This window comes from Labrus bergylta, chromosome 3 (genome assembly GCF_963930695.1).
Source record: "Labrus bergylta chromosome 3, fLabBer1.1, whole genome shotgun sequence".
Lineage (NCBI taxonomy): Eukaryota > Metazoa > Chordata > Actinopteri > Labriformes > Labridae > Labrus > Labrus bergylta.
The window spans coordinates 1,005,683-1,020,377 of record NC_089197.1 but is presented as its reverse complement, the minus strand read 5'-3'; the positions used below and the strand labels follow the sequence as shown (position 1 = coordinate 1,020,377).

The 14,695-nt window shown below is 41.8% G+C and overlaps 1 protein-coding gene and 1 long non-coding RNA gene across 2 annotated transcripts in view; both read left to right on the top strand.

The window, feature by feature from the left end:
* Positions 1–14,695, top strand: part of LOC136178527 (uncharacterized) — a 142,577-nt gene that overhangs the window by 1,057 nt on the left and 126,825 nt on the right. The window lies entirely within an intron of this gene.
* Positions 3,324–13,685, top strand: LOC109996341 (gastrula zinc finger protein XlCGF57.1-like). The gene is made up of 2 exons (XM_065952421.1): positions 3,324–3,530; positions 11,407–13,685. The coding sequence occupies exons 1-2, from the start codon at positions 3,362–3,364 to the stop codon at positions 12,636–12,638; spliced, it is 1,401 nt and encodes a 466-aa protein (XP_065808493.1). The 5' UTR covers positions 3,324–3,361; the 3' UTR covers positions 12,639–13,685.

Genomic DNA, 14,695 nt, shown 5'->3' with positions numbered 1-14,695 from the left:
GTTTCTGTTTTTATGTAGGCCTACCGCTCCTCCTTGCTCCTCCTTGCTCCTCCTTGCTCCTCCTTGCTCTCTCCCCGCTCTGACACTGTTTGTAAAGCACTAGTGATGTGTCATACTCAAAAGATGCGGCTCTGAGAGCCGATGCTTTGTAGTGAATCAGAAGAGTCAACTCTCATTGAGTGAGAGCTGGCTCCCAGTTCTTCCCTTTCACTGCTTAGCTCTCACAGTGGGTTAGCCCCAGCTCTGCTCATGGTAGAACTTTGTTTTGATTGGCCAGCATGGCCAGTAACCGTGCAGAAAGTAAAGGAATTGGTTGTAGCTCTTTGTTCAGCCATGAACCGAAAATTTCTACACCTCTAAACCTGTTTGGAGGAGATGCTGCTAGGAGAAATCCTACAGCTGATGCTGTAATGGAGGTGAGATCCTATCTTGAGGATGGTGGCAGGCCTCAGTCTTCCCACGCCTGGTGAAGGTGATGGAGGGGAGACTGTGTATTGTGGCAACATCTGTTCTTTCTGAGAGAATCTTCTCAAAAACAGGGCAGATACTTAAAGTAAGAAGGAATCGCATCAGCCCATCCAAGCTGAGGCATCTGTCACCTGCAGAAGTTCTCTGATGACTGCCATTGTCGGCCTCATCACTGATGGGGACGAGGGGGAGTACAGAGAACTCAACCTGGACTTTGTGGACTGGTTCCAACGGAACTGCCTCCAGAACAACGCGGGTAAAACCAAAGAGCTGGTGGTGGACTTCCGCAGGCGCAGACCCACTTCTCCCACACCGGTGAACATCCAGGGAAAGGACATTGAGATAGTGGACTCTTATAAGTACCTGGGTGTTCACCTGAACAATAAGCTGGACTGGACTGTTAACACACAAGCTCTCTACAAGAAAGGCCAGAGCAGACTTCATCTGCTGAGGAGACTCAGGTCCTTCGGTGTGCAGGGAGCACTCCTGAGGACTTTTTATGACTCTGTGCATCAGCCATCCTGTACGGAGTGGTCTGCTGGAGCAGCAGCACTACGGCTGCAGGCAGGAACAGACTGAACAAACTGGTGAAGAAGGCCAGCTCTGTCCTGGGCTGCCCCCTGGACCCTGTTGAGGTGGTGGGAGACAGAAGGATGATGGCAAAGCGATCATCCCTGATGGAGAACGTTTCCCACCCCCTGCATGGAACTGTAACAGCTCTGGGCAGCTCCTTCAGCGGCAGGCTTCGCCACCCACGGTGTCAGAAGGAGAGATACCGCAGGTCCTTCCTTCCTGCTGCGGTCAGACTGTTTAACCAAGTCTGCTCCCAGTAGATCACAAAACACACACACAACTGGACAATTCACTCTGACTCTGTGCAATAATAATGTTATATTAATGTTATATTATATTTACCAAATCCACTTTATGCAATTGTAACGGAGTTAAAATGCACTTTATTTTTGAGTACAGTTTACAATTTATGCTTGAGATTTCATTTATAATTTATTTCTGTTAAGTATTTGTGAATTTTATCTTAACGAGTTATGTATATTTACTGTTATTTTATCAAATTTATGTTTCCTTTGAGAATGACCTTTTTGGCACTTTGCGGCTTCTGTACCTCCTGGGTTACCGTAGCTCCTTCCGTCTGTCCCTCAGTGCCGTTTTGCATTGCTGAGGGTAAGTTTTATGTAGAAACGTTGCTGCATCATTACCTTATTTGCTGTGGATAATAAGTGATTTAAGTTGTAATGTTCAGTTTATTTTATAAACTGATAGTAATACGATGTTAATCAGTCATTTTGTTTAGGTTTTGAGAGTTTTATATCACTTTGGAGACTGTTTGAATGTAGCGGTTTTGGCGCGAATTGTGTGATATCCTACAGCGCCTGTGTCACGTGATTGACGTGCCGCAGATATTCTCAATTAAAATAATATTTATTTAGCATGTTTAGGAGCAGAGGTGCAGAAAACAAATGTTTTTCCTTGTATTTTCATACTTTCTGTTTTGTTTTACAGCCGCATGTTGTCGTTTATTTTGTCCACTAGGTGTCACTGTTTTACCATTTGGTAACTGTTTCTCATGTTTATTTAATGAGATTTATTGTTAATATACACTGTAAAACCAAGGTTTTGCAGCCATTTGTAGCAGCTCTTGGTTATAAATATTTACATATAGTTAAAATAATGAAATGATGATTGTAATATATTTCAATGTAATATAAATGTGTTTTGAGCTCACACAGTGCCGTTTTGCATTGCTGAGGGAGCAGAGGTGCAGAAAACAAATGTCCAGAAGGCAAATTGAATGTTCTTTTGTCTTCTGCAGAAAATAAAAGCTGGAAAACAGTCAAAGTCTGGTTTTCTTCACTCCCCTGACCACATCCGTTACACAATAACATGTTACACTTTATGTGCACTGTGTGCATGTCTGTGCTTCATGGAATATTACGGACTACAATTTTGTCAATAGCTGATCTATTTTTTATTTTTTTAAATCTATTTTTTAGTATCTATTTTTTTTGTACATTTTTAATTTTTCTTTTTTTCAATTTAAATTGTACTGTGTTCACTTTTTGTTTGCAATCTTTGCTCTTTACTGCTGTAACAATGTAAATTTCCCCATTGTGGGATAAATAAAGGATTATCTTATCTTATCTTAATTTTTCGCAAGGCCAACCTGCACTGAGGACATTCATATTGTTTGATTAAAGAGTTCTGGTTCTGTTCTGTAGATTTGTTTGCAGTTTTTTGTATTTATTTTGTATTTGCATTTTTGTATTTGTGCAATTAAAAAGTTTGATTAAAATATTTAACAAGAGTAAGAATGCTTTTGTAACAATAAATGCATGCACAAAGGGTTTTCAACACACATTCATTTTTGCAAAGTTAAGCTAAAATATGAGGCTACAAAAGATCCTAAATTAAGAGCCGTTTGGGAGTCAAAAGAGCCGACTCTCTGAAAAGAGCCGAACTTCCCATCACTATTAGACGTCAGCGCTGAGTTGAGTTTTCCCTTCAAAAACATTCATCTGGTCTTTGTGAAATATGCAATCTAGCAGAAACAGTTGAACATGTAGTTATTAAATGTAGAAAGTATGTAGCACATAGACAGAACATGATGTCAGAAATGGAGAGAGAGGGACTCGTAAGAAGAGATGTAAAAAGTATTTTGGAGTGTGGGGAGAGAGGGAGAGGCTGAAGATGCTTGTTTAAATATCTCTTGAGAACAGGTTTGTTGAGGAGGATTTAGGAATGTGAGTAATAATTAAATCCAGCAGATGGCAGTAGTGCAACTTTTTGGATGCCAGCTGCCAATAAAATCCAAAGAAGAAGAAGAAGAAGAAGAGGAGGAAGAGTTTTCCCTCTGTGACTCTTGGATGTGTGTAAGATGGCCGGGTTTAAGGATCTTAAAGAGTTATTCAGTCGACGGCTGCTCGCTGCGGTTATCAGAGATATAACAGAAGAAAGAACAACAAGTGGATACGAAGAGGAGCTCCACCGACAAAGAAAACTGCTGGATGTGATTTTAACTCCTGAAATCAAGCTACAGAGAACAGGTTGGTTTTCTTTCCACTGCTGGAAACGTGTTTCCTGCTCATGTTTCAGATAGCAGAGCCTTTAGCTAACTTCCACAGACGCACACAGCACAGTGTTAGCTGCAGCTAGCTCCTGCTAACAACATCATTGAGTTTACTGGACTAAAAGACTCTTTAAGTCTTCACCTATTGAATCCAAAAATCTGCGACGTGAGTTGTCATGAATATAATTCACTTCGTGGCAATATATATATATTTTTTTTTAATGAGGTTGGTCCCATTGAGATTAAAAACCTCTTTTTCAGGGGAGACCTGGCCAAAGTACAATTTACAAAACACTAAAGTTTGGATTAAAATAGAACCATCTATGAGTCATATCTGGGAATCAGTTGTTCAAACAGCCGAGCTAAAACATCAACATCCTATAGAATCTGCTTCCATGTCTTTCATTTTAGATTTTAAAACATTTAAGGACACCAGCTCCTTGAGCTTTAAGTCATTCTGCAACAGATTCCAGGCTGAGGGTGCAGAGGACCCAAAAGCCCTTTTCCCAATTTCTGTCTGAGCGTTTGGGACAGAGAGCATTAAGATGTCCTGAGAACTCAAAGAATACTGTCCGGTACTTCTCTGCATGATAAAAACACAGAGAGAGGAAGCAGACCTTATATATTAAGGTGTACCAGTATATGAGCCTACGGGTCGCCAAAGCGGGCCATCCAACCCGAGAGTACAACTCACACTGAGTCAGAGCTTTACAGTTTGTAATGAACCTCAAGGATGCATGGTAGGCAGTATCAACCATGTGGAGACACTGAGCAGAGATCACCATCATCTAAAACAGGTAAAAAAGTTGCAGTGGCAAGACGCTTTTTTACATTAAAAGAAAAACACAACTTGTTTCTAAAATAAAAACCCAGTTTTAGCCTATTAATGGGAGACAACAAGAGAAATATAAATGAAGGAGAAAGGAAGTGGGTGATCAGCTGGGGGAGTGTTAGCTGAGGCTGAATGCTTTGGTGAACATGTGGTGTTAGAGGAGGTTGAAGCAGTGCAGATTTTGGCGGGGAGAGAGTTCCAGAGGGTGGGGGCTGGGGCACTGAAGGCTCTGTCACCAAAAGATAGCAGTTTGGTGTGGGGGGTGGAGAGCAGGCCTGTGGCTGAGGACCGCAGCTGTCGGGACGGGGTGTAGGGATGGAGGAGGTCGGTGAGGTATGGTGGGGCTAGACCATGATCGGGAGCCAGTGGAGGTGAATGAGGGTGGGGGTGATGTGCTGCGAGGGCTTGGTGCGTGTGAGGACCCTGGCAGTGGAGTTTTGGACATATTGGAGTCTGTTCAGGGCAGTATTTGGTAGCCCGAACAGAACTCCATTGCAGTAGTCCAGGAGTGAAGTGATGAAGGTGTGAATGAGGGTCTCTGCGACGGGGTCGGGAGTGAGGGGCCGGAGTCGTGAGATGTTCTTAAGATGGAAGAAGGCGGATTTGGTGATGGACTTGATGTGGGATTTAAAAGAGAGGGTGGAGTCCAGGATGACGCCTAGGTTACGGACCTCGGGTGAAGGACGAATGGAGCAGTCGTCCACAGTGAGGAGGAGATCTCCAACCTTCCTGAGCAGTGCCTTGGGGGCCACGACCATGAGCTCAGTCTTGCTGCTGTTGAGTTTTAGGAGGTTGGAAGACATGCAGGTTTTGATGTCCTGCAGGTAGTGACTGGGGGGGGGGGAGCTTAGTGGAAGGAAGGGTGCTGAGGTAGGGTTGTGTGTCATCGGCGGAGGAGAAATTGAGACCATGTTGGCGGATTATCAGACAGAGGGGGAGCATGTAGACAGTGAAGAGAAGAGGGCCAAGCACAGAACGTTGCGGCACTCCTTGGTTAAATGGGGCTGGGGAGGAGCTGGAGTCGCCGATGGTGACAAACTGTTGCCTGTTGGAGAGGTAGGAGTGGAACCAGGAGAGAGCTGGACCAGACCACCGTCTAGGTGTTCAGATAGGCGGTTGAGGAGGATGGTATGGGAGACTGTATCAAAGGCTGCAGAGAGGTCTAGGAGGATGAGGATGCTGATGGATCCGGAGTCTGCAGCGATGAGGAGGTTATTGGTGATTTTAATGAGGGTGATTTCTGTGCTGTGGTGGGGTCTGAAGCCGGCGACATACAAGCCAGCGTCTTCGCTCTTATTCTTTCCTAAAGATTGAGCTAGCTCAGCACTTTGGTGTGTGAAAAGGCAGTATTTGACATAATCACAAAATGATCAGCAGCACATGGCTCATTTACATAATGCCAGCCTTTCTGTTCAACATACTGTCTGATCATATTTACCATTTGGTAGCCATATGTAAAATTGTTGACAGAAATGTGTGCTAGCTTGAAGGTAACTTTCTACAGCTTTCTGGTTCATTTTTATCTCAGGCAACATTAGAGTTACAGCTGGTCAACACATGTAAGAAGGTAGCCCAGAGGGAATATAAACTTAATGACAATCAGCAGGAGCAACACATCAGGTTAATATATTGATAATGTTAATAATACATTTTATTTAAAGGCGCCTTTCAAAACTCTCCAGGTCACCTTACAGAGCAGAAATAAAAACAACAAAGTAACAACACAACGATAAAATTAACATTAAAAACACAAATGTACAGGATGTAAAGGAGTTATGAGACCAGGTGGAGAATGATCAGACTGAATATGCCAGTTTAAAAAGATGTGTTTTGAGATGAGATTTGAAAATGGAGAGAGAGTCGACATTACGGATTTGTGGTGGGAGGGAGTTCCAGAGTGGTGCAGTGAGTTGAATGGAATAAGAAGACCTGAGAGTGCGGGTAGGTGTGTTTATGTGCAGGAGTTCAGAGAGGTAAAGCGGAGCGAGGTTGTGGATGGCCTTGAAGGTGAGGAGCAGAATTTTGAAGGTGATGCAATGTTTAACCGGGAGCCAATGAAGCTGCTGTAGGACAGGGGTGATGTGATTACCAGAGTGCGTTCTGGTGAAGATGTGAGCGGCAGAGTTCTGGACCAGTTGAAGTTTGTGGATGGACTTGAGAGGTAGACCAACGAGAAGGGAGTTGCAGTAGTCAGTTCGGGATGTAACCAGGGTGTTGACGAGGATGTCGGTACTGCTGGGAGTGAGGGACGGGTGGATGCGATTAATGTTACGAAGATGGAAATAAGCAGACTGGGTGACATTATTGATGTGAGCTTGGAATGATAGTGTGCTGTCTAGGATGACACCCAGACTCTTAACATGAGTGGAGGGAGAAACTGAGGAGTGTTCAATAGCCGGAGAAAAACTGTTGAGTTTAGAGATTGTTGATGAGGAGAAGCTCGGTTTTGTCACTGTTTAATTTGAGGAAGTTGCAGGTGAACCAGGATTTAATTTCTTGCAGGCCATCAGTCAGGGAAGTGGGCGGGAGGGAGGAGGTGGGTTTGGTGGACAGATAGAGCTGGGTGTCATCCGCATAGCAATGGAACTGGATGTTATACTTACGGAAGATATGGCCAAGAGGAAGGAGATAGATGATGAACAGAAGGGGGCCCAGGACAGAACCCTGAGGAACACCGGTAGTGACTGGAAATGGCTGGGATTTGAAGGTTCCGAGTTGAGTGAACTGAGTGCGACCAGAGAGATAGGATGAAAACCAGTGCAAGGGTGTGTCAGTGATTCCATTGGAGGCAAGTCTGTCAAGGAGTGTGTGATGGGAGATGGTGTCGAAGGCTGCACTTAGATCAAGGAGGATGAGGATGGTTAGAAGTCCGGAATCAGCTGCCATGAGGAGGTCATTAGTGATTTTTACCAGTGCTGTCTCTGTGCTATGGAGGGGGCGGAAACCAGACTGGAACTGTTCATAGAGGTTATTGTCAGACAAATGAGTGTGAACCTGAGATGCAACTGTTTTTTCAAGAATCTTTGATTGGAAGGGTAGATTAGAGATAGGACGAAAGTTATTGAAGTCATTTGGGTCTGCAGCAGGTTTCTTAAGTATAGGGTAGAGGTGGGCGATATGGGAAAAATATCATATCACGATTTTTATTTTGGCAAAATCACGATCACGATTTTATCACAATTTTTTTCATACTGATCTTTAGACAAATTTGTAAGTTACTGACCAGTTCAACCAAACTTATTTCCCTGTATAATGTTTTTGAATGCACAAAAACTGTGCAGACAAGTTTAATCTATTTGAAAAACATCTTTGTAGGAGGTCTGGAGGTCTCTCACCCAGAATATCTTTAGCAACAGAAACGTCTTTCCCTCCCTTTGATCAATATTTATGCACAATTTTCACCACTTTGAAATAATGATTTAGTTATGTGTCCTCTTTTTATGTTCATCAGGAACATTTTCACGCAGTGATGCATTCATTTAAAAACATGTAGACTTCAAGTTCTTGTGTTTCTGTTCTATTTTAGCCCTGCAGAGTTCCTACAGCTGTAGCTTTATACAGGCTCCGCAGCCTTTGTTTATAGGTTTTGTTGTTTTTTTATGACATCATTGGACTAACTTTAGTTTTGTTTATATATAATCAAACATAATACAGAATGTGTTCATTCTGCAACACATGATCAAAGTAAGTTTTACCGAAAGAGGAGATTAATTCATAGAGGGGGCGGGACATCGTTGATTGACAGACAGACAGTCACCATGGTTACTCACTCTCACCTGCCTGCTGCACACTTCGTGTAACGTCGTTAAGTGTAATCCCTATAAATTCGGTAATCACAACAGGTGAGCTTCGGGTGGAGAGGATGATAGTAACTTTTAAAAACTGAGAGAGAGCAGAAAACACCGACAGCAATATTTTAAACACCAGGGTTATATCTCCCATCACTGTCTGTCTGAGCTCCGCCCTGTCTGTCTCTCTGCAGACTGTTAACGTCTCTCCAGCTCGTTAAAAGGTTTCTTGTGTGACTATCCGAGATGTAAACTTAACTGTGCAAACTATGCGGATAAGTTAACTGTTGCTCACAGCGTGTCAGTTTGGAAAAATATCAGAACAGTTGCATATAACCGAGATGGAGTTGTTTTTGCGGACTTTAGGCTACTTTTAAGTTTTTGTTTTCACCGCTGCGGAGCAAAAGAGAGGGAGACGCGTCTATGTTGGAGCGTAAACTGCAGCATGATAGAATAAACACATAAGCCCGATTCTACGCTCTCCCTGCTTTGGCAGATCGTCAACAAGTTAAAATCCTTCACGATCTAAGATCGTCATATCGCCCACCACTAGTATAGGGGTTATTGAAGCTGACTTGAAAGAAATGGGAACAAGACCAGAGGTGAGGGAGGAATGTATGATGACCATTATTAGGGAAGACAGAGGGGGTAGGCAATAGGCATGCAACAATGCTCAAAAAAATATTGAACCGTTCGGTACGGCATCCATGGTTCAATACTGACTTGTAAATTGCGGTTTTAACGGTTTGGCGTTTAACTAGTTTTCGCGCATTGTATTTCTCTCTAAATTGGCTCTGTTTGTGTGTGCCTGTGAGTCAGCGCGTAGGGATGAGGAAACCCCGCCCACCAAGTGAGTTAATAGCTAATCACCACGCGCTTAAGTTTGGTGACGCTGACAACAACATTACTTTTAGCATGGCAAGCAGTGAGGAGCAGCCAGGCTCATCGGGAGAACCGGGACAATTCCCGGTTTGCCGGGAATGTCAAAAACATGCATTAAAAGATAACTGTGGGTCCACGAGCCTGAGAGGGAGTGAGAGCTATACAGGTGAGCAAGAGTCGGGGAACGTGCCATTACGCATATAAGTGGACGGACAAGAAACAAAAAGTGAAATTGATCATCTGCTCTACGGTTTCCATGTTAACCAGTGAAGTATGTGAACTACATGGCAGGCTGCTGTCTGTTAACTAACTGATGTCTTTCAACATCAACTGAGTGCTCCTCTGTCTGTGTGTCTGCGTATCACCCTCAGTGTTCTTATTAAAAACTCTAAACTGCTCATAAACCACGTCTGAACCTTCACTGTGAGGTTTGATGTCTTTTGAAATGTTCTTAAATTGTTTGAGCTGCTGTTAATACTCCAAATATTTACAATACTGAACATTACAAGAATAAGAGAGGAGCGATAATTGTAACTAAAAGACAAATTTGACAGTATACCACCAATGCACTTTTTTGTTGACATTCATTGAGCTAATTGTAGTTTACTTCATGTTCAAATCTAATCTGACCGTTGCAATAGGCTGAAAGGAGAGCACCTGAATTTGTTTTGCTTCAAAGTAAAATAAATAGTTTTAAAATGAAAAAAAGTAGCTCTCTTTCTAAATCCCTTGATGTTCTGTAAAATTAGTTTAAAACACTTAAAACTGGAAACATTTTAACGGCCCGGCCCGTCAGAACCGAACCGTGACCAAAAAACCGAGGTACGTATTGAACCGTGGGCTGACTGTATTGTTGCATCCCTAGTAGGCAAGCTTTTAAGAGGACAGTAGGAAGAGGGTCTAATGGACAGGCAGATGGTTTTGATTTCTGAATGAGGTCAGATAATTCAGCAACAGCAGGAAGTTTGAAACTTGAAAGTGAGCGAGAGAGAGGGGGTAAGAAGACTGGGAGAGATGAGATGTTAGGAGTCAGTTGCTGGTGAATCTTGTCTACTTGTTACATATTTATAGAAGAAATGTGGAAATATTGCCATACTTGATAACTGTATTATTATCCTCTCAGGCTCTTGCCCTGAGAGCTGCTTGCATAGTGACTGCCCATCACATCAGCCCTGAGTGGAACATGGTAAGCCCTGTTCTGCAAATTCAACCCATTTAAAAAAGCGACTCAAAGTTGGACAACAAGTGAAAGACAGGAAGTCAACTTTCACCCAGGTAAAAGCCAGACATCTTGTGAAGGATGTCCATCTTTCCTTCATTGAGCTCATCCACTGTGACTGACACTGCTTCTGCTCAGAGAGTTACTACTCATTTCATAGCCGTAGAAAAATTTCAAATTGAGATGAAAAAAATCCTAGAAACCAAGGTAGAAAGGTCAGGAGGTTCCTGTGGAGCTGATAGTCTCTAAATTCATTTGAAAGCACACTGTTTCAACCTCATTGACAGCACAGTGCGCCAGCTTTACTGTAGCTCAGCTCGCCCAACAGCAATCTCTCTCCCAACTATCGTAACAGAGAATCCATTCATTCTCTTCAACAGAATTAAAATGTCATCATCCATAGCAACAAGTACACAGGACAGGATAGAAATGTAGCATTAACTTATCATGCTTCTATTGATCATGTCAATTAAAATATTAAAAGTAGGGCTGTTAACGTTAACGCGTGAATCAGTTTTTTAATCACAGTATCTGCAGTGATGGAAAAAAGCAGTGAAGTAATATCCCTGTGACATCAAACATTTCACTTTTTGTTGATGTATTTATGGGATTGTGTAGGCATTTATTTTAGAGATAGGACAGAATCAGAAACCAAGGAGAGAGAGTGGGGAATGACTTGTGGGAAAGGAGCTACAGGTCGGATTCAATCCCGGGCTGCCCGCTCTCCAGGACTTAATGATGATCAGGAGAAACCTTAGTCCTCACAGCCTTTGGCTACCGGTGCCCTCACTTTTTTTTTTTACACAACCTCTCCAGCTGGTTTCATTTACTTTGATTTGTTTTTTTCCTTTTTTCTGTGGTTAAGTTAATATAGTTCAGTCTTCAGTCTACCACAAGTTCCTTATTTTCTTTCAAAATAAAGGTAACCTAAGCGTAAGACAAAATTACAAAATAAAAGCATTAAACACTTTTTTTAAATTCAAAATAAGTGAATTCCAAACATGATTAAAATGTGGTCAATTCCAATCAACTATTGATTTTCAGCCTTTGAAAATGAAATCATTTGACAGCCCTTATTAATATTTAAAAAGCAGTCTAAGTACCGTTAATGTTTGTTTACTGTGTCCTGCAGATGTCCAGCAGCTGTTGGTGAGTAAAGAAGAGCTTCCACCTGGGCAGCAGGAGTGGAGCCACATTCTGGACCAGGAGGATACGAAGCCCCAACACATTAAAAAAGAACATGAGGAACTGTGGATCAGTCAGGAGGAAGAACAGCTTCAAGGACTGGAGGAGGCTGATACCACCAAGTTCCCCTTCACTCCTGTCTCTGTGAAGAGTGAAGATGATGAAGAGAAACCTCAGTCCTCACAGCTTCATCAGAGACAAACTGAACAGATGGAAACAGGGGTTGATGGAGAGGACTGTGGAGGAGCAGAACCAGAGAGAGACTCAGATCCAGAGAGATGTTTACAACCAGAGACTGCGGTCGAGACTGAAGACTCTTATGGACCTGAGACTGATGACAGTCATGATTGGAAAGAGACAAGAGAACATCTGTTAGAATTAAACTTGAAAAATAAGAAACTAAAGACTGGTAAGAGACCACACAGCTGCTCGGAGTGTGGTAAAAGATTTAACCGAAAAGGGACTCTGACCAGACACATGTTAGTTCATAAAGGAGAGAAACCTTACAGCTGCTCTGAGTGTGGTAAAAGTTTTACCCAAAGAGGAAGTCTGACCACACACATGTTAATTCATACAGGTGAGAAAGCCTTCAGCTGCTCTATTTGCAGTAAATGTTTTACACATAGACAAAATCTGACCAGTCACATGTTAGTTCATACAGGAGAGAAAGCCTTCAGCTGTTCTGAGTGTGAAAAAAGATTTACCCTAAGAGTAAATCTGACCAGTCACATGTTAGTTCATACAGGAGAGAAACCCTTCAGCTGCTCTGTTTGCAGTAAAAGCTTTACCCGAGGAGAACATCTGACCAGACACATGTTAGTTCATACAGGAGAGAAACCCTTCAGCTGCTCTGTTTGCAGTAAAAGCTTTACCCGAGGAGAACATCTGACCAGACACATGTTAGTTCATACAGGAGAGAAAGCTTTCAGCTGCTCTGTTTGCAGTAAAAGCTTTACCCAAAGAGGAAATCTAACCAATCACAAGATGAGTCACACAGGAGAGAAACCTTTCAGCTGCTCTGAGTGTGGTAAAAGGTTTAGTTCCAAGAGATATCTGACCAGACACATGATGATTCACACAGGAGAGAAACCTTTCAGCTGCTCTGAGTGTGGTAAAAGGTTTAGTTCCAAGAGATATCTGACCAGACACATGATGATTCACACAGGAGAGAAATGCTAATCCTGTGCAATGGTAAAACTGATCCAAAGGATTCCAAGTTAACAACATCACTAATGTGTAGTCAGAAGTATGTATTGACTAACAGATGTATAACTGTTGTTGTAAAGGGATATAAGACAATTATAATCACAGGAATCTGTCTGTACTTTATTGACATTGATGTTTTGTTGCCGACATGTACCAGTAAGTTGGGATCAGCTATGACGTTTGAATTTAAAGTGTTTATATTGTTGAAAGATCAGAAAGAGTTATGCAATTGTTGAATTTGTTTTTATCATATATTTACTTTTTCTTTCATTATCATTTAATCCATTTCTCATTAACATCATATATTTACTTTTTCTTTTATTATCATTTAATCAATTTATCATTTACTTCATATATTTACATTTTCTTTTGTTATCACTTATACTATATGACTCATTCATATGTCATATAGTCGCTACGACTTTTGGTTTTTGGCTTTTATATTTCTTGTCAATCCTACACACACCCGCGGTGCCTACGCACCTGTGAGGTCAGGATAAGTGTGCCAGGCTTTGAGCAAAACCACATACAAGCTCGTAGGTGTGTAGCGTTTCTGTGTATCTTTCTGGTTCACCGTCTTCGAGCTAAAACCACATATGAACTTAGTATCACCTGTGTTACCTTGTATGCTTTGACATCAAAACCACATCTGAACTTGGTTGAACTTGGTATCAACTGTGGATGTATCTCATTTCTGCAAATATTCATTGTTGAGGTTTTACAGAATCTTGGACAAAAGCGACCGTCTGGCTATAAAAACTCTGTGGAAAAGCTGATCGTGGTTCTTTTTTACTTTTCTAAAGAACTCCACGTCACTCTGACTTTTGAATCCCCATTTTGGGACTTAGTCTCTGAGACCAAGATCTTTTAAAACCTCAAGTGTCTACACTCTCGGGTTTAGACTCTTTGTCTTTGTCTTTGTGTTTTGCTTTTCTTTTTACATTTTTATATTTTTACTTTTACTGTTTTATATTTGCATTTGGAATATCATTTGAAGTTTTTTAATACATTTTCGGAAACGTTTTGAAATCATTTTCTGACTGAAATTATTCACACCACAAAGACCGGAGTCTTCCTTAAGGACCCCATTGAACCTCGGAAGTTAAGCTTGAGCTGTCACACCACAACACACTTCTACTGACTTTTACTACACACCTAACATCCTAGCGGGGAGAGATTACAGTTATTCCCTCTCTGGAGGGTAATCTAGAGTCCTATACCAAAGGTTATTCTTAAATCTAATTATTCTAGAAATGAATGTTAGGCAGATAATCCCAGGGCTGTGATTATAGCAAGTCCTCTGTCCTCCAAAGGGTGTTAGCGGAGTAATTTTACATAGCTCCAGGTACTAGGAAAGAGTAGAATAGCAGCTGGTAGGGAGTGAGCTCTCACTTCTAGGAAAGAGTAGCCTAGTTAACTAATGGGTGGTGAGCTTCCGTTAGCTATAGTAAAGTTATTCACCCCTTTTGTGCATGTCCAGGACATGCTACAATATGAAACAGTTACAGTGTAAGGATTCTTCTTCTCTCCTGATATCTTCTCTTCTTTCTGTCACTCTGTTTCCTTGGAGGCCTCTGTGTTGGGTAGCACAAGTTCTTCAAACAGCTCGTGTAACTGTAGCAGCCCTCGGCCAAGACAACATATGAGGAAGCGTGGAGTTCGACTGATGCGATTTATTTATTTCTTTTTGAGCACCGTGAAACTAGAAAAAAGGCAAAATAAAGCCAAAATGAACATTCAGAAAACAGTGTGTTCAATTCATTACAGATATACAAATATTTACAATTCATTCCTAAACAAACATTTCATAGTGCAACATTTTACTTTAAACAAACACAAACAATAACATCCACATCACAACAGGCCTGATTCAAACACACAACACATCACATTAAACACTTACGACAATATTGCACAATCCCTTATAGTAGCAAACCTCCCAATTCATTCATAAATCATTCAATCATTCCTTCCCAAATTACGCATGTACCTCGCGCCTCTTGACAAGGGTGCAAACTTTCATCGTTGGA

What these genes read in the sequence shown, in the direction of transcription:
- LOC109996341 (XM_065952421.1), top strand. Translation starts at nt 3,362, where the DNA reads ATGGCCGGGTTTAAGGATCTTAAAGAGTTATTCAGTCGACGGCTGCTC. An exon ending in AATCAAGCTACAGAGAACAG is followed by an intron (nt 3,531 to 11,406) that starts GTTGGTTTTCTT and finishes TGTGTCCTGCAG; the next exon opens with ATGTCCAGCAGCTGTTGGTG.